The 24,571-nt window shown below is 37.0% G+C and overlaps 1 protein-coding gene across 3 annotated transcripts in view; it reads right to left on the bottom strand.

Annotated features, from left to right (window-relative positions):
- Positions 1–24,571, bottom strand: part of Tlk1 (tousled like kinase 1) — a 103,822-nt gene that overhangs the window by 14,814 nt on the left and 64,437 nt on the right. For 2 of the 3 annotated variants that reach the window (XM_051184507.1, XM_051184509.1), the window contains exons 5-12: positions 23,480–23,526; positions 20,475–20,570; positions 18,686–18,775; positions 17,439–17,531; positions 12,350–12,460; positions 12,112–12,248; positions 9,434–9,622; positions 5,966–6,032 (exon numbers count right to left, since the gene is read on the bottom strand). In XM_051184507.1, coding sequence (XP_051040464.1) covers positions 5,966–6,032; positions 9,434–9,622; positions 12,112–12,248; positions 12,350–12,460; positions 17,439–17,531; positions 18,686–18,775; positions 20,475–20,570; positions 23,480–23,526 — 830 coding nt within the window. The remainder of the gene's footprint in view (positions 1–5,965; positions 6,033–9,433; positions 9,623–12,111; positions 12,249–12,349; positions 12,461–17,438; positions 17,532–18,685; positions 18,776–20,474; positions 20,571–23,479; positions 23,527–24,571) is intronic. The other variant, XM_051184508.1, reaches the window with a different exon arrangement.

Below are 24,571 nucleotides of genomic sequence, written 5' to 3'. Positions count from 1 at the left end.
AATTATTACCAATACAGAGTAGGTCTGACTCTGGAATTCATAGCTATTTTCTTTTCTAATTACACACATCATTGTTCTAGTTTAATTTCCAATCAGGACATCTGCCATCACTGATGGGAACATACTCTGTCTTTCCTGAGTGTATTTAACTAGCTTAGATATCTCCCCCTCCAACCTCTGTTGTTAATGTATGGTATAAAGTACAATACAGTGTAGTCCTTTCTTCTAGCTTTCCATTACCTTCGAACCCTTTTCAGGTGGATCATATACCCTTAAAAAACAAAACAAAAAACAGAATAAAAATAAGTAACTTTCTACTCATGATGTGTGCATATGTAAAAGCACAAATTTATAACTTTAACTGGAAATGGCCAGTGGCCAACAAAGTGTTCTCTTTCGTGAAGCAGTGATTTCTAGATTAAACTACTCTGCAAAACTCGACTTGCAATATTAAAACAGCAACAAAAAAATAAGTGTGTGTGTGTAGCTGGCTTGGAAATAAATCCCTGTGTAGCTGGGATGAACTTGAACTCTGATCCCCCTTGGATACTATGCACACACTTCCACCTTCAGACACTAGGGCTATAACCCTAGTTTATGCACACCAGGCAAACACTACCAAGTGAGGACATCCCCACCCCCACAAAAATATTTAGATCCTACTGCTTAAACAAGTTAATTAATATTAAATACCAAAGGAAAAAAAAATAACTTTACCTCTAAATTTTCCTTTTGGTAAGTGACTATCATCCACTACCAAGTCAGGGGTCTGATTACATGAGCAAGACTGTTCCAAGTCTCTGGTGAGGAGGAAATGGACCATAAACACAGGCAGCTCCCATCTACAGCTAGTTCCATGCTCTCAACAGCCACCCTTCAAAATCTACTCATTTTTAAGTACGAGAAAATAGTAAGGACAAAATGTCAACTACAGAATCCCAACGCAATTCTCAGTACTTTCCTTGCCCATACACAGCCAGAAGCCTCCTGACATTCTTCCTGGGCTTAACTGTGACTTTTTCAAACACAGTGCATTTCCTACCAATGCTCTCCTAAAAACTACTCATATTCTTGAAAGAATAGTACCCTGTGCCACGGTGTACAGAAACATAATGTGTCTGTGATGGGCCTTACGTGAGAGAATTTACAGGTTTCTTATGGTTATGGCCACAAATACACAAGTGAATACACAGATCTAAAGATAAAGCTGTCTAGTATTATACTGTTCGTTATCTTCATTCAAAACTAAATGACAAGAAATGTCATATATGGAATTTATTTTTGTGATCATACTAAGGATTTGATGATATTTAGTGCTAAAAAAAAAAAAAAAAAAAAAAAAAAAGGCTGAAAGAGATACCAAAGATGGCCATGAGTATGTGGAGTCAATTCACCTACTAAAACCAACACCCTGCATTCTCCACTGTTCAAAAGGCTTGTAGGCAATCCAGTCTTGTCCGTCTCAACTGGCTGCATGTTCCACTGTGAGGAGTGAGTGAGAAAAGAGCTGTGAGCTTGTTCTCAGCCTGTAAAGAGTTCACCATGGAGGTTAGTACTGATGCTGCTGCTGCCTGTCACTGCTTGGTTCTCTTTGCAGGTGCCAATATCGGTCAGAGAACAGGATGTCAGTGGCAGAGTTGTTGCTACACTGTTATCTCTTCAGAACGAAGCACAAGGAGAGATGAATGCCACATCGCAAGGAGCAGAGGAGAAAGAGAGAAAGAAATGGTGTCAGGTGGCATGCTGGATGTGACTCTGTTTCAGTAGAGACTGAGATGACTGTCAACCCTTAGCTGACTGCTTCAGGCTGATGATACCTTTGTATCTACTGATGACTCTTTCCTAGCCCTATTTCAATTACAAGCTGGTTGGTCATGTCTCCCCAGTAAAACTTCTGGCGCTTAAACCAGGTCTTTTAACTTTGTCTCTGTCTATCTCTCATTCCCCAAACCATCTTTACTGTTTAGTACCTGATACTGAGACATCAAACTTTTTAGCATTCTCTTCAAATAACCACATATTTAAAATACAAATTTGAAGAGAACAATGCGGTGTGCTAGTGTACATCTTTAGTCCCAGCACCCGGGAGCAAAGACAAGCAGACCTCTATGAGTCCCAGGCCAGTCAGGGTATATAGTGAGACCCTGTTTCAAAACACCCAACAACAGAAACTAGAGAAAGAGCAACTATATCCACACACTGTTCACATTATAAAGTTAGGGGAATAGCCATTGAAAAGGAGGCAGAGAAAACCTAACTGGTTTGTTGCCCGCTGACTGTGTTCTTTCATGTAAAGCCCATGGCTCTTAGAAAGCTAAAGCTAATGTTCACTTGAAAGAGTCACTACAATATGGGCAACTCCCATATTGCAAAGGGGGCGTAGATCTGAGTTTGAGGTCAGTCTAGTCTACATAGTGAGTTCAGGATAGCCAGGGCTATATAGAGGCACATTGCCTAAAAGTATTGCAATTTGTCTTAAAAGAAAAAGAAAAAAGGAAAAGGGGCCACATTATATAAATCTGTTGACATGGGACTGAGAATCATGCCTTCACAGAGAGGCTAGAGAAATAAACCACTTATGAATGTGTGAGCAATGACCACATAAAATTTTAACTCAGCTCTTTTCTTTATAAATATTAAGTAACTTTTGTTTTGTTTTTCGAGACAGGGTTTCTCTGTTTAACAATTCTGGCTGTCCCAAAACTCACTCTGTACACCACGCTGGCCTCGAACTCATAGAGATCCGCCTGCCTCTACTTCCTCGGTGTGGGATTAAAGGCGTGGGTCACCACTGCCTGTCTTATGCATAGTGATGAGGTGAGGCTGGAACCTAGGCCTTGCTTGTAAAGAGCAGACTATTTTGTATTTTGGGATTGTGTGTGTGTGTGTGTGTGTGTGTGTGTGTGTGTGTTAGGGGGGAGCAACACATGGCTCTCACTGCTTGGTGAGTCCCCCACTTCAGTCACCTATATTCTGGGGAACAGGAAGGTGGCATCTGGCTTAGGAATTTTTGATACATCAAGAGCTACTACAGTGACCTTCCTAATAAGCCTACAAAACAAGCCTAATACTAAGCACTTAAGAAAAGGTTACAATTACATTTTTTTGGAGGCAAATTCGATTCATTTACTTCATGCCACATACTTTTGAAGGGTCCTGCTTGATTTTATCACGCTTTAAAACTTTATTTTCCAAAACTACAGAGTAGCATAGATATAAATAGAGCATTATGATTCATTTAATAGTAAACAAGCTTCTCTATATTTTTGTCTCTTCAGTTATCATTAGAATATGACATGCATATGAATAGATCATGAACTACATCCATTTTAAGCAGCAAATGAATCTTCTATTCTAAATTCTCATAGTACAGGATTTCTTAATAAAGAATATGCTTGCAATTTAGGGCTAACGAACCTAATATAATAATCCTACTGTTAAGACTTTATTTCAGGGAGAAGCAGGAAGAGAGAAGGACTGAAGGAGAAAGAAAAAAGCAGAGGGAGATCTTTGCATATCTGGTTTCACATTTTCACATTCATGCTCTTATCTGACCTGCTATGTATACTCAGTAGGCTTCACAAACATCAAGTACTCACAGATCAGAACAGACCCAGCCTATGGGAGAAACTATGCCCTCACAGCTGAGGTATGCTCTGCCAGCTACCAAACCCAGCAGCTTAGGCACCGGTAAGACAGAATTTTCTCATGAACCAAGCCTGTCCTTTTGTGTGTTGACTCAGTCTGTCTCTATCTGTCTTTTTCTCTCTCTCTTTTTCTCTTCCTCTCTCCCTCCCTCCCTCTCTCTCTCTCTCTCTCTCTCTCTCTCTCTCTCAGAATGGCCTACTTTCTAGCTGTGCTTTAGAAACCTATTGTTAATACAAATTAAGTTCCTGCTTATTACTTTCTAATTGAACAACTAAAACATAAATACCCAGTTGTGAGCAGCAGCTCCTATTTAGTCACTCTCCAGGGTGACATTACTTGCTCAGTCTTATCATCTCTATGCACTGCCAAACTGCCTTTACAAACATATTCATTCTCCTCACCCAAAACTGTCTCTGAAAAGAGAACTGTAAGTATGTAAGACTCTCAGCACTGTGAATTGACACTTTCCCCCCAGAATATTTCATGGTGGAGGGAAAAAAAAAAAAAAAAAGAAAAGAAAAAAGTTATGATGGAAACCAGTCAGGTAGAAGATGTCAGAAACCTAAGACTCACGGCAAATTTGATATATAAACTGGGGGGAAATACAGAGAAAATGATTATAGAGGACAGTTATTAGAAAAGACTGAGTAAATATGAAAACAGAGTGTACCAAACTGTGAAAGAAGGCAAGATGGGGGTAGGGCAAAAGGTGATCTATAACAGTGTGGTGCAAATGCTATCTAGTAATGACATAGAGGTGGACATTACTTGAAAAACACAAAGTACTGTTCATAAAGACCAAATATATTCAAAGTACCTTAAATTCAATCATCAACAAAATAACAAACCCTTCTCTGAATGCTTTCAAAGGTGTATTTTAAAAAAGTACATAGACGAATGATGACTTTAACTGCTAAAAAAATCTTAGTTTTATGTAACAAAATAGATATAAGAATGTCATTGTGAGAAAGAGTAAATTAAATTTGCTACCAATTATGAGAATAGTGATCCCCCGACAAAGCTCTAAATACACCTTCAGTAGCATAGCAACTAAGAATTCACTCAGCAACAGTGTAGTAATTAACACGCAGCCTCAGTAGCACTGTAATTAAGGTTTTCTTTGGTCACAGTACAAGCAATCAAACACACAGTATCCCTTTACTATCAAGGACTGGCCAGAAAACACATGCTAAATTTTTCTGTGTTCAAACTAAAGCACTAAAATGCTTGCGGAACTTTAGTTTTTATTTGTATATTCATGTGTGTCATACACTACACATGTCACAGCACAAGTGTGGAGGTCAAAGGACAGTGGCCAGAATAATTTTGCTTCTTTTATTATGCAGATCCTGGGTTGCCAGACAGCAACAAGCACCTTTACCTGCTGAGCCATTTTACTTGCCCTTGGTGAATTTTTATATGGGGCTTCAAACATTTCCTTTTAACAAAATAGCTTAGTGGACACACAAATATTTATGACTCATCTGTACTAAAGATCTGTCGTACCTCGCAGTTCATTATTTACAGTTCCATCTGCTATGGACAACAGACTGCTGTTGTATATACATCTCAAAGGCATGGGGGAAACTGACCAATCACAATAGAACATAAGGATGTTGGGGAAACAGGAGACGGCCAAATAAATCATTTTGGGATTCACTGCGCAAGTAATTTAGGCTGATGCTTTCTGAACAGTGGCACAGGCCAATGGTCACTAAAGTTTTCTGCAAGCTCTAACCAAGTAGCATTTGGGAAACATGTCAAACAGGACTTAAAATGTAGTTCACTAGCAGCTGCATCTAGCATATGGGGTCCTTGGTCCTATCCTACCCTGCTCATCAGAGATGACTTCAAGGACTTTTCTTCATTTACTTTATTATAGCTACACATCATTTACTTTTTTAAATTAAATAACTAAAAAAAAAATAAATAACTGATAAGCAGAAAGCAAAATAAAACAATGGCAAGAAGAAAATTTTTGGTCTGTTCAAAACTTCATTTTGATAGGAAAACAATCTCTATTAGTACTTGGAAATGAGTTTCATCAAACTCAGACCTATGAAAACTAAGGAATGAATGACTACAGTTTATAAGTAAGTACAAAATGAACAGTAACAACAACAACTTAAGAACACAGCAAACCATTTTCAATTGTACCACTTCATACTAGATCATTTAGGTTATAAAAAAAGTCCTGTTTATGTAATTTGATAAAAACATTTAAACAATTAATAGTGAATAAATTAAGTCAAAGAAATGAACGCAGTTCTCCACACTCTTGACAACAAGCTAAAGACCCAGCATGGGCTGCACATACCTTTTTGAGATGTCCTAGTCTAAGTTTGAAAATTTCCTCTTGTTCATGATATTCCGCCAGAGTCAGCCTGCCAAAAGTAAGATTTTAATTCTACATTGAGAGTAATCATTAGTACTTTTTAAAAATTAAAAACAAAACATGATGAAAAAGAAAAATTACAACAAAATACAAATGTTAAAATCCCGACAACTTGAAGCTTAAAACACGGAAGTCATAAAAATCCTTAATCTCTTCAGGACACATTTAACATTTCTGGCTAGGGTAATTAACGACCATGCAAGAGGTGTGAGCACAGGCCTCTAACTGCAAAAGCCTCATAGTTTTATCACTTGTGAAGTACTCAGTCTCAGCAAGGAGCTTGGGCTAAAAGCTAGACCCTGTCACAAAACAAAAACAGTAGAAATGAACTGTTGCAAGGTATAGAATGAGGAAAGAAGGGAAAATAAGGCTACAAGTAAAAACCTGAGGAAAATAACAGCAAATAGTTCCTGGGTATGCAAGTGTGCCACAGGCACAAACAAGTTTACCTACTAACATTGTTTTCTAGTCTTTAAAAATATGGTTTATCAAAAAATAGCTCAAAATTTCAAACCATATAAAATTTTTAAAGCTGATTATATATAAAAATACACTGATTTTTTTTTAACCTGAATTATAAAATATAGCTAAAATCTGATACTTGCAAATCAAAGTTAAAGCTTGGCTTTTGATGCAAGATCTATCATAAAAAATTTCACAGCACCTACACACACAGATCCATAGAGTTTCTTCAACCTAAAGGGATGGATATTATTGTCTTAAGTTTACAGGCTTCTAACTTTCTTAACATTTTATGATTACAGCCGTTAAAAATGACAAAAGTTGTAAAAACTATCTCCAGGGGATTTTGCATATAAAGAGTTTGTGGTGTCCAAATATGACAATTTCAGGGTTCCTATCCCAGGGTCATGTCTTATAACTACAACATAAGCCCCAACATTGCAAAAATAATAGTCAAGCACACAGTATCGTTTTATATTTTCTGCTATCCATTTGCATTAATGGAAAATGTCTTTAAAGAAATCTATGGTGTAGCTGGTGCACTTGGGAGGCAGAGGCAGGAGGATATCTGTGAGTTCAAGGGCAGCCTGGACTACAGATTGAGTTCCAGGACAGGCTCCAAAGCTACAGAGAAAACCAGTCTCAAAAAAACAAAAAAGAAATTGATTGCACTGGAGAGACAGCTCAGTGATTGGGAGCATTTACTGCACTTCCAGAGGACCTGACTTTGATTCCAAACATCATGGTAGGCAGCTCACAACTGCCTGTAGCTCCAGCACTGGGGTAGTCTGATATTCTGACCTCTGTCAGCAGCTACATACATGTGGTAGGCACACACACACACACCCTCCCTCCCTCCCTAAAAAGATAAGGAAATGTATGTATTTAAATCAAAGAGACTGGTTAATCAGGATCACATTCAGAATAACAGAGCTAAGCAGACAATGTTAACATCAACAGCCTTAAATCACCAGGTATTTTTAGTACGTACTTTTAACATGATTTAAAAAAAATTACCTTCTTAAGCAAGTCAATTTGTCATGTCACTTACCAAGTCTTGTATGCATACATAAATGGAAACACATAGCTCATTTCTTCTCATAAATTGTACCCGTTATTAAGGTATTAATAATAGATAATTGGTAAATAGCTCCGATTACCTATAAACACCAGTTTATCTATTTAGAAACTTTATGTTCAATTTTACTTTGAGAGTAAACAATTTAAACCTGGTAAGACTAACTCTTGATAACCTTCCATAGTGAGTGAGAATATTTGTTTTGGCCCAGGTCTCACTGTACAGCCTGACAAGCCAGGCTGGCCTCAGATTCAGAGTTCCACTTGCCTCTGCTTCTCAAATGCTGGAATTAAAAAGCACTTAACAATAGAGTAACATTATTAGAGTTAGGTAACAGAAATAACAAAAACTAGCAAATATTTATTTTTAAAAGAAACTTATCATCCAATGTTTTAAAGACATTGTGTAAGCAGGAGAACGAAGCAGAAGCCTCAAAGCTACACACCAATAGCTATATTGTTGAGAGGGGCACAGCATAACTCCTCTGATTATTACAATCCAGCAAAGGTTTACTGACTATTTCATCAGGAGCCAGGCACTAATCTAAAATATAATAAATAAAGCTAGCATTTAAAAGATGACAGCATGTAATACTGAGGAAATGAGACTAGTCTGTCTCTAAAAATCAAGTAGGAACTCAAAGAAACATTCTTCCCTAAGATCAGGGACAGGACAGGTCGCCCACTTTCACTACTACTACTACTTACTCTTCAGAACTATACTGCAAGTAAGGAAGAGCAGGAAAAAGAAACAAAATGTACCCTAACTATTCAAGAAGAACTAAAAGTATCTTTACAGATACAATTTTAAATGCTTAAAAAAAAAAATGCCAAAGAAAAGCAAAAGGATAAAAATCCAGTAATAAATTCTGCAATGCTCTAAGGTGTGAGACAACACAGAAATCATTGTTTCTACATACTGGAAACAAACAGCCATTTCAAGAGCATTCAACAGGAGCCAATGAAAAGCTCTAGGAATAAATCTAAACCAGTAGGTTAAAGACTTTCATGTGAAGAACTATAAAATATTGTTACAGAGTTAAAGGACCAGGTATCTATAGAGCAGAGTTGAAGGACTAGGTGTTTATACAGTAGAGTTAAAGGAGCAGGAGTCTATACAGCATAGTTAAAAGCCAAAACTTTAAGATAGCTGCTCTATTGCTAAGTATATGGTTCCTTACTTTTTTTTTTTTTTTTTTTTTTTTAAACAAGTCACTGGACTAATTGTAGCAGAAAATTAGGAATAATTGGACTTGACAAAAATGGAGCAGATGTGAGAAGAGAAGCTGAAGATTAAAGAATGAATGGCATGTAAGAAAATGGGATATAATTAGTGCAGAAAACACAAGACATGGCCATTACATGTATGGAGAGACAGAATAGAATTTCTATTTGTTTGTAATGTAATAACATGAATGTATCTACATAAGACATCAAAGGCTATCTCCATCTTCACCCACATTTTTGTATAACTCCCTAAACTTTCTATAAACATGTAACTTTTTAAAGCATCACTGTCCTTTGAATTGCAAAATTAACACAGAAAATTTAGAAAACATGACAGAAGTGAAACAACCATCTGTAACTACCTGTGAGCTGGATTCTTAGGTCTGGAAAATAACTGCAACATACTTTAAAGGCACATTAATTTGAACATTAGATTGGTATAGCCAACTGATTCAGATACACAAGAAGAGTAGACCCCACTCTCTACTTAAAATTCACTTTGAGCTTTATGTCAGATAAAATTTTTCAATTAACAATTTTTCTGGCTGTAACTATTTTTTACAGTATTAACTATGAATAACTGCTCACTGCTAACAAAGAGAAAAATTTAAAACAGAGGCTTACAGTTGTGGTAAATTTGGCCTAACAAAGGGATCATTTTCTGCTCCATTGACTGCCTTGTTTTTTCTTTGTTTTGGTTCAGAATTGGTAGCAGGTGCCTGAGAATTATTAGCTGTGGGAGGTTTGCGTTTGGCTAGAAGTTTCCTTTGCCGTTCAATATCTTCCCTTTGTTGATTCACCCATTCTTGTTGCCTATGTAAAAAGGAACAAAGCCATATTAATCTCCCATTACTTTCAAATTAAAAAATTAGATCATAAGAAACAATCACATAATTTAAACCTGTATTCTTATGGTCCCACTCTTTTTTAAAATCTTTAAATATTTACTGAGTTATTTTATGTGTATAAGTGGTGTATTCATTGATTTTTAGACAGGACCTCACCATGTGGCCTTCTCTGACCTGCCTCTGCCTCCCGAGTGCTGGGATTAAAGGTGTACATCAACACAACCAACTGAGTGTTGCTATATGCACACATATGTGCACATGCAACACAATTGTGCCTGGTGTCTACAGAGGTCAGATGAGGGTAACATCTCCCCTGGAACTAGAGTTGCGAAAGGTTGTGAGCTATCACCTGCATGCTAGAAACCAAACTCTAGCCCTTAGGTGCTCTGAAGAGCAGCAAGGGCTCTTAACAACACAGACATCTCTCTAGCCCCTTGCAGTCCACTCTAGTGAAGCAAAACAACCTACAGGTCTCACTTCCCAGTCTTTCAGTAAGATGTCCCTTAAACCTCTAGACAAGTTTGTGGCCACAAAGAATTTCATGGTACATTGTGTGTGTTAGGGTGGGGAGGTTGCAAGTTCAAGAGCAATTTAAGTTACAGAGCAAATCATGGCTGGAGAGATGGCTCAGAGGTTAAGAGTACTGGCTGTTCTTCCAGGTCCTGAGTTCAATTCCCAGCAACCACATGGTGGCTCACAACCATCTATAATGAGATCTGGTACCTAGCACTGTCTGGAGGTCAGAAGATAACTTAGAGTCTATTCTACTTCCACTGTGTGGGTCCCAGGAATAGACTAGAATTCAGGTCATCAGGTTTGGTGCAAGTGCCTTTACCTGATAAGCCATCTCAACAGCCAACAGAGGAACATATGGTCAACCTCGCTCATCCTACAACACATTGAGTTTATTTTGATAGTAACCATGTTCCTTTAGGTCTCCTATCATGTCAAGAAAGAAAATGTTATAGCTCTACATGGCCATGCTATTGAGATTTAGAGAAAGCCAAATGATTCCCTCCCCTCCTCCAAACAGGGACTCACTCCAAAGCTCGGACTTTGTGGCTGGAGGATTGGTGTGCACATATTCCTTTTCTGTGGTCTGAGTGAGGGAGCAGAGCTAAGACAAGAGTGAAACTCTCAAAGAAAGGTATGTTAGTTCTGTTTCCATTTGGAATTAGGAATAATCTAATGTGCTCTTAGGTAATCAAGAGTAAACTTGAGGAGAAGGGATGTAGCCCCACCATGGTGGTGGAGCTCTAGTCCACTAGCTGTGAGTCTTTCAGTCAGATCCCCAAACAAAAACAATCAAAAAGTACATCTTAACTGTATTTCAGAAGAGGCTGTAGTACAAAAAAATGGCCGAGTGGCAAGTAAAAACTTAATGGGACAGATATTCAGTGGATCACAACTGGTTCAGAGATTATTCATTAACATGGCTAACTTTTCATTTATTCAATTCTCTTTTTCTAACCACTCTGGGTTATTAACAATGTGACTGTGAACATCATGTAACAACACACAATCAATGCTACCAGATAAAGGATATGCAAATGACTTTGTTTTTTATGAGAACATGTAACTACTGGCATAATAATATTTTATTTCTTAAATTATTTTTCCCTTATGTGTATGGGTGTTTTGTCCACATATATGTTTGCATACCACATGCATCACTGGTGGGCCTGCAGAGGCCAAAAGAAAACACTGGATGCCTTGGGACTGAAATTACAGGTGACTGAACCAGCATGTGTGTCCTGAGAATTGAACCTGGGTCCTCTAGAAGAGCATCCAGTGCTCTTCCACTAAACCATCTCTCCAGCCCCTGATACTTTAGACTATGCACATTATTGTAGGGCAAGCAGGGCTGAGTTTAGTAGCAGAGATTCTTGCTCATAAAATACTAAAATTTATGGTATTCGTCTCAAATCCATTTCCTGCTCTCTACTTTTACATTTAGTATTTTAGCTCAAGTGTAAACAATATCTGTCCATCTTAACTGTCAAAATTTTATCTTCTCCCAATATTATTTTTATATTATCATCAAGCTACTCAGTATCTCAATTCTGATTATATATACTACATATTAACCTTTAACTAGTCGAAGAATTAAACCCCAAACTCACTAAGTTTGCAGAGATTCTGCCTTTCATAGTGATAAGCTAATAGCTAGCACAGCTGTCTCCAACAAAAGCTAAACATATTGAGATCTTTTCTTTTTCTTTTTTGGTAGGAAAACATAAATTCCAAATTTATAATTCTTTAAAGTAATGAAAATCCAAACCTCTAATTTTTAAAAATGCAGCACACATTACTCTTCCAAAGGACAAAAGTTAAATCCCCAGCATTCACTGCCTGTTACTTCAGCTCTGATGCTTCTGGCTCCAAAGGCTCTGTACTCTCACACACAATACACATAACTAAAAATAAACTTTAAAAATTGTAACCATTACTAACTTCACAAGATTCTGAAATGCAAAACCATCTGTCCACTGTTCAGTAAAAGAAGCGCCATGTCTAACTGTCGTAAAGTGCCCAAGGCGTAACCGGTCTTGCATACTCTTCTCTCTGCTTGACAATTTTTCTTGTGTACTCTGAAAATGAGGGGGGAAAAATCAATTTTATTCATTCAAATTTTAAAAGCATGCAAAGCAAAGCAAGACATAAGGGAAAGAAAAATTTAGTACTAACTCACCTTTTCAATAAGAAGTTTCTTACTCATTGATATGCACTTATTTAATCGTTCTTTGTATTTTTCAAGTAGTTTTTGTTGATCATCTATTTGCCGCCTGAGATCACAGTTGGCCTACAACATGGTAGAAAATGAAAGGTATATAATCAGTGTACATGAAAACCTTAGTAATCATTTTAGTGGTCTGAATAAATTACATAGATAAGATAAATAACAGAAAATTTATGTACACATTCTAGACATTTTTACACACACACACACACACACACACACACACACACACACATATATATATATATATATGTAGGTATATAATTTTGGCTACATAATTTGAATGAGTTCAGTTCCCTTACTTCTTTCTTTTTTCATGACAAGGTTTCTTTGTGTAACAGTCCTGGCTCTCCTGGAACTCCTCTGTAGACCAGGCTGGCCTCAAACTCAAAAAGATCTGCATGTCTCTGCCTCCTGAGTGAGTGCTGGGACTAAGGAAGTGCACCCCCACCCTGTTCCCTTATTTCTACATGGAAGTGGTATAAACTACCTCAGCTAAAAATAAAATGTGGTATATCATGTGTGTAACACATTTAAGAGGGAATGTGAATTTCTTCTCTCACATTACCTGATCTCTCACACCATTTTCTCTACTGAACAGAGACAACACTGTAATTTGTTGACCTAATTAACTACTTCCAGAACTCCTTGAATAGGCAGCTATATGCTCACAGAGGAGGCCTCTCTCTAACTCATAGAGTCTGACAACCCTGCACTACAGGAAGAGATTACTCTGGTAGCCTGCTCAGATAATGCACCTTCCCCCTCCCCCCAAATTTTCAACATCATCAGGACAGGAGGAGAGTCTGGGAATTTCACTTTCTCCAGCAATGCTGCTGCTCCTATTCCTAGGTACTATGATCCACAGGCCTGGACCAATCACACAGAAACCAAGAGACTAAAGTATAATACTTCTAATTGTTGGGAGAAAATAATTGCCAACCTAAAGCTACATGCTCAAAAAAACTATATATCAAAGGCAGCAAAATGAGATCTAGCAAAACAGATTTTCACTGTTAAAACAGTTAAAGCAAAGCCTCGACATGGTTTGACAGTCAGTAGAAGTATTTAACTTGAACTGGCCTCAAAATTTCATTAAGGTTGCAGACAGCCAAAACGAAGAAAATGGTATCTGTTCAATGGCACACCTTGGGTTTTCTGTATACATACAGTTGTGCAGTTGTCTGAGACAATAAGTGTAGCTCGGCTAGTTTTAAAGTTAAGATCCTGCTGCCCTCCTCCTGCCCCCAGAGAGCTGGATTATGAACAAAAGGCATGTGTAGTATTTATCAAGATTTAATGTAAAGCCATAGTAATTACAATCACTCTAATCTCCTTCTTTCATAATAATGGAAATAAAATGTTTTACTCTGGACTGATATGTAACTAGCTAAATGAAAACAGTTCCCAACTTCTCTTACAAAGAAATTCAAGTAAACTCAATAGACTATTCTAGAAGGGTGCATACAGAATTGTGCTTTTTGTTCTTCTCTTCTACTGTCTGGTGTCTGTTTAGAACATAGGTACTGTGACTGTGACTATTGTTATTATAGACCCAGAGGTGACGTTAAGATGTAAATCATGCACTGAAGACAAAAAGCAAACTGCTGAAGAAGCCAAGGTCTCAGAGAACTGTGAGGCCATTATATCTAGATGGCCAATGCATCTGTTCTTTCCAAACGTACATTTTTATCTCACGTAAAGTACCAACAGACAACTACTACACACTAATAGTGTCTCAGGACTGATTTACACAAAACAAAACAAAGGGACACAGGACAGAAGCAGGGGCAGTGCACATAGAAATAAGATTTAATGGTGACGCCTGTAGTCTTAAGAATGAATTTTAATTCAACTGGATAGACTAGTTACCAATATAGGAAAAACTTAAAATGAAACCCTATCTCACACTATACTACAAACCAACTCTAGCAAGACCAACAAATTGTACTGAAAGATCAATTTCTTTACTTTAAAAAAATTTTTTTTGAGAATATAAATACATTTCTCTCTTCCCTTTCCTTCCTCCATCCTTCCTTGCTCACTTTCAAATTCATGGCCTCATTTTTCACTGAAGAACATCTTTAGGCTCTTACAATTACTTCTTTTAGTATCTTTGATGATAATTTTGTATACACAAAGTAAAAACTATAAACCTAAGATATTTAGTAATATAAAAACATAATCATCAAAAGATAGCATGATGTACAAAAGACAGCATGACGTATTAAAACACATCTCACAAAGTGGAAGAAGACAGCATACAAAAAAAAAAAAATGAAAAACTGAAAACTTTCTTAAGAAAGGTCTTGGGTTTGCTCTCCAACACCAACATGCACCAAACACACACACACACACACACACACACACACACACACACACAAGGGTGTGATGGCATTCACAACCTCTACTCCTAGCACTTGGGATATAGAGGCTAAAAAGATCAGAAATTCAAGGCCAGCCTTAGCTAAGACATGATAAGACTCTGTCTCTACTTATTTCACAGAAAACAAGAGAAATAACTAGTAGGTATTTTAAAAGATGTTTTAAAGAAGATGCTGAATACCAAACAGTAAACAGGGATGTATAACAAAAGTACAAGACACCATGTTACACCTGCTCATCAGCACCACCAGGAAGAACAGTGTTTTAATCATATAACACTAAGACTTGGCACTGACAATGAGCAACCATTCTGTTATATTAACAGAATAACTTGGGGGGGGGGGAATTTGGGTATCATAATGGATAAGATGTACATGTTCTGTGCTCTTTTCTATTGCCTTATTTCCTATGCTTATAACACAGGAAAACCTTGCATTTACCCTAAGAGGCATGTATTGAGACTTTCTTAGCAGAATTCTTTGTACTAGAAAAATCAAAAACCAAACACCAGTCAAAATCGGAAGAATCATGTAAATTATGGTACACTCCTTAGGGCCTTAGTGTAGAAGCAGGAGGGAGCACACCACGGTGTTAGGGTTTGAATCTATAAAGCACCCCCAATGGCTCATGTGTTAAATAAAGATAGCTGACAAGACAGTTGATGAGGCCTTGAGAGGTCACTGCATCATGAGAGCTTTTCACTTCAACAGAAGGTTAACCAATAAATCGACTTTAATAGTGGGTCCTGACAGAGGAAGGACACCCCTGGGAGGAGGGCTGAATTGTGAAATGTATGTATTGTATCTGACTCTGCTGGCTTCTCTGCTTCCTGGCTACCATGAAGCAAGCAGCACATCCTGCTTTGCCCACTTCCTGTCTTACCATGGGCCCAGACCAAAAAAAAAAAAAAAAAAAAAAAAAAAAAAAAACAAAGCCAAGAGACTACAGATTACAATTTGTGAAAACTGTGAACCAAAATAAATCTTCCTTTAAGATGATCTACTAAGGTATTTTGCCATAGCAATGAAAAGTAATGTATCTAGTTACACTATCAATGTGGGTGTGAATGAACACATACAATGTCCATAAAACAAGCAGAGAAAAGGATCCATGTGGGATAATTTTAATAAATAATAAACTGTTAAAAAAGAATATATACATAGTAGTTGAAAAGATGACTCAATCAGTAAAGGGCTTGCAAGTCCAGGGAACTGAGTTTGACCCCCAGAATCCATGGTAAGGGCTTGTAATCCCAGTACTGTGGAGGAGAGATAGGAGGATTCCTGGGGCTCAGTGACCAGCTAATCTAGTCTAATTGGTGAGTTTCAAAAGATGGGAACACACATATGTATATACAAATATATAATACAACTATAAAGAAATACAAAGGAAGGATAAACACATGTATCACTGATTCCCCAAGAGTGGTTAGCAGTAAGAGATGTGACAGAGCAATGTTCCAAAGGTACAATGGCATCACAGATGTTGGTTTTATTAAGTTTTGATGCCACTGGTCCGCTGTGCTGATTTAAATCTTTTAAAATTCACATCGATTTAATCAGAACTCCACAAGGTAGAATCCAAAATCAGTACTTCCATCTGGTGATCCTAATGAGTGGCAAGGGACCAAAAAATCCTGCTTTATGCTTCACTCAGATTTTAAGTATATGTTTGGGTGCATTTTTAAATTTTATTGTATGCATGAATGGTCTGTGTCTGAGTGTGTACAATTCACAACTCAGTTCTGTCCTTCAACCTTTATGTAGGTTCTGGGGACCCAACTTAGGTCTCCAGGCTTGCACAGCAAGCACTCTTTTCTGCTAAGCCACTTGCCAAACAGCTTAGATTTATTTATTTATATACTTGGTAGTTTTTATTTTATTTGTATATGAATGTCTTGCCTACATGCATGTCTGTGCACCACATGCATGAAGTCCCTGAGGAGGCCATAAGAGTACTTCAAATCCCCTCAAATTGAAGTTACAGAAGGCTGTGAGTCATCATGTGGGTTCTGGCAACCCAACCCAGGACTGTGCAAGAGCAGCAAGTGCCCTTATCCACTGAGCTATTTCACCGGCCCCTGAATTTATCCTTCAAAAGAAGGTTTCCATTAAAAATCTCAGAGGACTATGGTAGCAGTTCCACCCTCAGTGGTATAAGATGTCAGGCAGAGAGCAACAAACTATTTCACAGTTAATGGGTATCTGACTTGGGGGGGGGAGGGGTAGGTGATCAAATAAAATAGTTTATAAACCTACCCATCATTGACAGGGTTTCTCTGTGTAACCCTAGTTGTTGCCTTGAACTCACAAAAGATCCACCTGTCTTGGCCTCCCAAGTGCTGGGTTTCAAGGCATGTGCTACTACCCAGCAAAAGTGGGCATTTTTAACATTAAAAAAAAAAAAAAAAATTTTTTTTTTTTTTTTTTAATTAGGACTTCGTGTCTCTGTATACAGGTGTGTAGGCGCTTACAGGGGCTAGCAGCTGAGCCATCTCTCTAGCCCCTAAAGTGGACTTTCAATCACATACTTAAGTACTAGAAAAAGCTTATTGTTTTAAAATACAGAACACTTTGTCATATTTAGTATTTTCTCAATAGTTTAACTGTTGCTAAAAATAAGTCACATTATTTCCCCTCCATGACATATTACTTACCCTGAGCAAATCATCTATCCGACCTTCCTTCTTTTCCAGGTCCTGATTTTTATTACTTTCTAATGCTGCCAATTTCAGCATTGTAAGATCAGTCTAAATGAAAGAAAGCTACTTTATTATCTCTTATCATATACACTACTACACATAAATGTGAAGGCAGATTTTTCCACTTTCACACAGCAAGGACAAACAGTCTGTGGATGTAAACAGGCACCTTGGTGCAGTTTTAAGCTGGAACAATGTCTAAAGTACCAATTCTGAGAACCTAGTGTACAAGTGATTAAAGTTCATACATGAATGCTTTGCGCTATAAAGATCTAGAGGATCTTTTGTGAAATCAGTTTCTAAACTATATATAACTGACTAGTAAAAACTGCCTATTATTTATATGGTAGATATGTTTTCATCAGGATGGCCTTGAACTCACAGAGATCTGTCTCACTCTGCCTTGAGAGTGCTGGGATTAACAGCATGAAACACTACATACAGCTCAAGTAAAATTTTGTTACATGCAAAACAGTTTGCATATGACCCAGGAAGTCTAATGGAAATGCACTGCTGTGGAGGCAAGGATTGACTCTTCAATTTCAAGTCTGAAAATGTATTATCCAGAAACTGATACACATGAAAAATAAACAGACAGACAGACAGATAGACAGTATGGGCTAGGTGTGCAGTTTAGTGATGAAGCATCTGCTTTTTACTTGCACAGAGCCCCAAATTCAGTCTCAGCACCAAAAAGCAAAGCAAAAACAAATAATCCCTCCAAAACATGTGGTCTGTGTTCAAATTTCATGAGACCGAATGTTAATAGTACTAATAATGGCATTAATATAATCCAAGTACTTTGATGTAAGTGATTTTTCTAAGTGGTATAAACATATAGACATTGAAATTAAATTTTATCATTCACTTAATAAAATCAACACAGCAGCATCATGAAGATACCCACTCTATATGTATACTTGGATATTAAGTTCAAAACCATTCAATGAGCAAGACTGACATGTGGCGACTGTTCTGGCTATTTTACTGCCTGAGTGCATAACAAAGGGCTAGCAGGTTCTAAGAGGGATGCTTCAGTTCCTTTTGCTCTGCAAGCATGTCAGTCTAGTAAATTAGCTCTTATGTTTAATTTTACTTTATACAACTTTAGCCAGAACAAACTATAAACATTTTAATTGTTAAAATAAACATGGTCAGAAGTTTCCCAAAAGTCCTGACAAAATTTTAAAGGTATTACTTACCTGAGTGATCTTAAAGGATAACTGCTTTGGTTGTATAACAGGGTGGTCCCCAAAAGCTAATGCAGTAGGAGAAGGGCTATTCGGTCGAACCTGGAAAAATTAGCAAAATTTCTACCTTAGGTTAAGAAAAAAAAAAAAAAAAATGTTTCTATTTAGCCATAATTAACATTTCTGAAAATTTTTATCTTGAAATACCTTTCAAAACTTTTAATCATCATTTATTTATCCAACGAGCATTCTTAGGTACCTCCTATATGAGGCTCAGTATGAACAACCATATATTTATTCCTTAACCAAAAGGGGCTTACACTCAAGAGCCATAAAATCTTAATGCTTTATAAACAAAGCATGACCAAATCATTCGGAAAGAAAAATATTAAATATATTATCCTGACAAAAAGAAGAAATCACTGAGCATGGTAGCACAGATCTTCAATCCCAGTTTTTGGGAGGCAGAAGCAGGTAGCTCTCTTTAAGTCCCAGGCTAAGAATGGCTACAGTGAGACCCTGTCTTAAACAAACAGAATTAAGCATAAAAGTCTGAATACAGACTTTTTTAGTACTAAAATAATAATGCATGGTCATAAGTACTCTGAATCCAGATCTACTAATGAGTTTTACAGTTTATGTATCATCAGTTTAAACTGAAAGCAGTGGATGGCAATACTGTATCAATATTATCTCAGCTTTCAAAATCCAGTCTACAGCCTTCCTTTGCAAATGGGAATGTATGGCACACCAGTGAACAAAATGTATAGCTAAGTCTGTCTATACACAAGGAATAGAAAAGGATATGGCAAATAATGAAAGGGTGCTCGAAGATAAAGCGAGTTTTTTACCAATTTATAACTCACCTTCAAATTACTGAAAGCCAACTTTATTTTTCTGGTTAAATAACTTCCAAGTAAATGAAAAATAAAATCTAAGATGCAAAACAGTGCACATAAAGCTTTTGTCTTAAAATGTTAGAAACGTTACAAGCTAATTTTAACATCTTTCTCCTATGCTGAATTGAACAAACTTTGTCTTAAGAATTCCCCTAAATGATTCATGATTATTGTGTTTGTAGTAAAGTTAAAAATCAGAAGTTAACAACTGAATACAGAGAGACAGATTCTATAGCACTTCCTTAGCCCCCACAGGTTCTATAGAATTTTTCCCCCCTTAACAAAATAACACTACTGGATACATATAGTCAATTCAGGAAAGCTTCAGCCTAAAAAATGCATTTTTTTCTCAAGTAGTCCAGGACAGTCTCCAACTTCCTCTATAGCTGATGATGCTGAATTTTTGGTTTTTAAAATATATTTGTTTACTTATTTATTTTATGTGTATGGGTGTTTGCCTGCATGTATGTCTGTGTATCACATATGTGCCTGGTACCTGTGGAGACCAAAAAGTGTTTCAGGTCCCCTGAATGTTTGTAAGCCATCATGTGAGTGTTAGGGACATGAACCTGGGTGTTATGGAAGAGCAGCCAGAGTGCTCTTAACCACTGAGCCATCTCTCCAGCCCTAACCTTGAATCCCTAATGCCCCTGCTTCCAATTCTTTTAAGTGCTGGGATTATAGGCATGCAACACAATGCCTGGCTAAGAAACTCACTTTCAAATATAAAATGTACAAGAAGAATCAGATCATTAAAGAGGATTCAATTCATGTCACTGAATTGATTTCCCCAGTGTGACTACATAAAAGTTAACAAAAACAACACATTTTAAGTTATTCAATATATATACCCTCTAAGACAAAGACAACGGAACTACCCATCTTGAACAGTAAAAACTTACAGATGAGGAAGGAGTGGAATGTGAATGTGAGTTTTGTGGAGAACGGATTGCAGGAGGTATGCCTCTTACTGGACTCGAGCCATTTCCACCCTGGTACTGAGAAAAAGAAACGACAAAAGCACAGTTGCTATTTTAGATTTCTCACTAAAGAATTAATTCAAATACACCTTAATTTATTTGTGGTACAGGGGAGTGAACCCAGGGCCTTCACAGATGGTCTGCATCCCCAGACCTAATTATACTTTGCTTCAGATAAAATCAAAGTCATTTAAATGGGTTCAGAAAAAGCAACAGCAAGGTCAGCTATATAAAGCCTAACACTACATCATACAACAATGCCTACGACTTTATCTTCTGACAGTAATTTGTTATTGTGGTCCACTCAAAGACAAATCACCCCCCAAAATGAACATATTTGTTTGTTTCCTCCAAAGCTTAGCAGTTTTCCTATACATTTTTCTTTAAAGGAAACCAGTTAAGTCTCTAACCCCAAGACATTTTAAAATATTTATATATCATTTTAGTGAACACAACTATCTCAGAATCATTGTACACAAGACCTGTTAAGATGTCCAAATATTCATTGCAGTATATAAAATAATTATATAGGACAAGTCCTTTTCTTCTAACAAGAAAATCAATCCCATTCTCTTATATAGAGCGCATGCCTTGGTTGCACACAGAGGTGAACAATTTGCTCCACGGTGCTTTCCTCCTAGCTCATGCTTCTGTACCAAGACCAGAAGAAAACATTTCACTCAAGCTTGGTTCCTCTTAGTAGTTTATTGTCTACTTCATCTTTTATTATTGTTGTTGTTATCATTATTTTGTTTTTCGAGATAGGGTTTCTCTGTGAAACAGTCCTGGTTTGTCTTGGAATTCACTCTGTAGACCAAGCTAGCCTCCAATTCACAAAGATCTTCCTGCCTCTGCCTCCCCAGTATATGCCACCACTGCCCAGCCATCTTTTAGTTATTTTTAATTTAAGTTTGATATGAATGACAGAAATGGGAACTGGCTAGTGTTTTTACTAAACAAGTTCCTACAACCCAAGAATTTTTCTTCGTTTACTTTATCTAGTGCCGGGGTCCAGCCTCCATCCACTCAGGTGCAGGTCCTTAGACGGGGAAAAGGTGTCAGTGCAAGGAAAAATTCTGACCACCAGATGGGTTGCAATCAAGTGGCCCCTAATAACTTAAGCTGTCTTTATTTATACTTAAGCAGAAGTTTTCCCACCAGGGTTACATGAACAGCTTTATTAATGGCGCCTATTTTTTGACTTTTAAGAAATACATCATAATCAATTTAAAAGCACACATTGTTCCCCTTTATGCTTCCCCAAATATACTTTCCCACCCCCTACATAACCTTATTCTAAACACAGAGTTCAGCACTTTTGCAGGCTTAACTATCAACCCAGCATCCTGCTCTCCCAGCACTTATGTCAGCTGGCAGCTACTTGTGGTTACAAAGTTAAAGGTAGTAGACATGGGCACAATGCTTTGAAGGCAACTATGTTCAACCCTAGACAATATTTCATGTCTGCAAGACATGCTTTTATACAGTGTTCTTTTCTACAAGAGGGCCCCATGTCTCAATCTCTCTGTAAAAGGCAGACTCTCATAAGGCACTCTTTCCCTATCTCGATATACCATACTTCTTCTACCAATATACGCTTCTACGTATGGTAAAGATGGATCTCTCTAGCCCCTATGTTATATTGCATTATTCCCATCATTATATACTACATCTTATCATTGACTTTATATGACTGGTGTCCAGGGGACTTGCTCAACAGTTGGCACTACGTGTATTCCTGAGGCCTTTTCCCTATTCTGTGTATGCCTGCCTTATTCTCCTTTCCAGAACTGTGAGACATGGTAAATGTCTCAAGTGTTATTTTCTCATACATACCTAATTGTCTCTATTGAGTCAGAAAGTTCCCAAGATTAGGAGTTGTATTTAGTAATTTCAGATAGGAGATTTGAAAGCCCACTGCTAAAACTTAGGAGAAAATATTCGAGAAAGAGCAGAATTTCCAGGGAAAATTACAGCTATTGCACCAATATGAAAGAGAAAAGAGTCTGCAGGTTGCACAAGTTTTGCAAATTCCTACATTGTCCCATGGACTACTGGTTCCTGCCAAGTGAGAATCCAAAGAAACCCAATGGACAGGTAATATGCTGATCTGAGATTAGGCTGCACAGCTCTGGACAATGTAGTGGTTAGGTTATCATCCAGTACTTAGCAGGTATTCCAGGGACTAGCACAAGTTCTTAATGGTATTAACCATGAGTGGCTTGAGTTAACTAAAGGGTAGTGAATAATTTAGGGTTAGAAACAGTTTTACACTGGATTCTGTAACCCCCAAAATGCATCCTCTCCCTTACCCAAAAAAAAAAAAAAAAAAAAAAAAAGCTTTGGAGATGTTTTTCATGCTGTCTGTACTTAAGTTATTGTCCTAATCAGCCAATTCTGCTCTCACACTCAAGTGAAGACATTTTTCCTACCGAAGAAGTAACATTTGTTGTGCTAAAACTGGAAAGGAAAAGAACGTAGAAGCAAGAAAATAGCCTAGATTGAGAAGAACTAAAAGCATAACTATTTTTCTCAGGGCTCCTCCAAGAGTCACATCTCTACCAATTCTTTAATCTCTGTTCACAGAGCTCAATGATGGATTAGAGGACAAAGCCCAAGTTGACATGAAGTGATTGCAGGTCTGCTCTGTTACTCCAATTAAGTTTGCAGACAGGGAGCTATTGTACTCTTGTATTTAGGTCCCCTTGCCTGCAAACAGAACTAATTAGCAGCTAACTTTACTTCTACTATGGGTCTCTTAAGCAAAAATGTGAAGTAGTGCTCTGAAAGTTTAATGTTCCTAGGAAAGGAATACTACACAATACTAACATTGTTCTCAAAAGCTGACTTTGTGCTTCAAAAAATTATTTCAACTTGTAGAAGAACTATACTGAATAGGAACTGGAAGTAATCCTCAATAAACTTACTTCAAAATAGTCGCTGATCTTGTGGCCACGTCCCCCAATACTTTTTCCTAAAAAAAAAATAAAAGTATAGATTTGAAAGCCAATCATGATTACCTATCATTCATTATTACATTAAAAAGAGAAAAGTGACAAATTAAAACACATTAATTTAAAAGTGACATTTTAGTAAGTTAATTATGAGTATTAAAGACAATAATAATCTTTAAACATTTATAAAATTATCAAACCACATTTTAATGGATAACATGCCAATTTATGGAAGTTCCAATTACTGAAAAATAGATGAATAACATTAAGGATCTCCTGTTTCCTTTTTTTCCCCCCCAACCTCTCCCTCCCTTTCTCCTTTCCCTGGCTGGGGATTAAACGCAAGGCTTCAGATATGCTAAACATATGCTACACTGAGCCACATGGTCACATTCTCAGCAATTTGGTCTTTATAAAACATTATTAATATTTCTTAATGTCTATTAATCTCAGAAAAAATTAACAAACTGAAAAGGCAAGTGGTAACTTTATATATGACATACTAGCACAAACTTTGATGACGACGACCATGACAAAGATGAGGATGATGATAATAGTTTATAATAATACAGCTTTGGTTGATACAAACCCAAATCTAATATGTTGGCAGACAACATCATACTTATTGTCAGTGTTACTTTGCAAAAATGTTTTGACTTTCCTTTTCTTCAGTTTTCTTTTTTCAGGTAGGTTTTCACTACACTTTGTAAAATGTATTTGCTGCAACTTAAAAGGATATATGTTTAAAGGTCTACATTTTAATAACGGTTCTTATGACCATATTGATAAGCAGGGTTGTCACAAGCCACATTGTTCCTCACATGCTCTGCCCTAAAATGCAGTCTCCATTAATTTTAAATGATTTATTATTAAGAAAGGTGGTATTTTCTTTTTCTTTTTTTAGGAGGCATTTATTCTTGAATTTTAATTGTGGAGAATACATGATTTCTTCGAGTAATAAATAGAAAATCTACTAATACCAGTCAAAAGGTTTGCATATATAGATTCAATTCTGACTTACTATTATGTGTTCATTTAGTTTCCTCAAGTATTTTGGCTTTTTAT

The sequence above is a fragment of the Phodopus roborovskii genome, unplaced genomic scaffold (genome assembly GCF_943737965.1).
Source record: "Phodopus roborovskii unplaced genomic scaffold, PHOROB, whole genome shotgun sequence".
In the NCBI taxonomy this organism is placed as follows: domain Eukaryota; kingdom Metazoa; phylum Chordata; class Mammalia; order Rodentia; family Cricetidae; genus Phodopus; species Phodopus roborovskii.
This window is presented reverse-complemented; position numbering and strand designations above follow the sequence as displayed.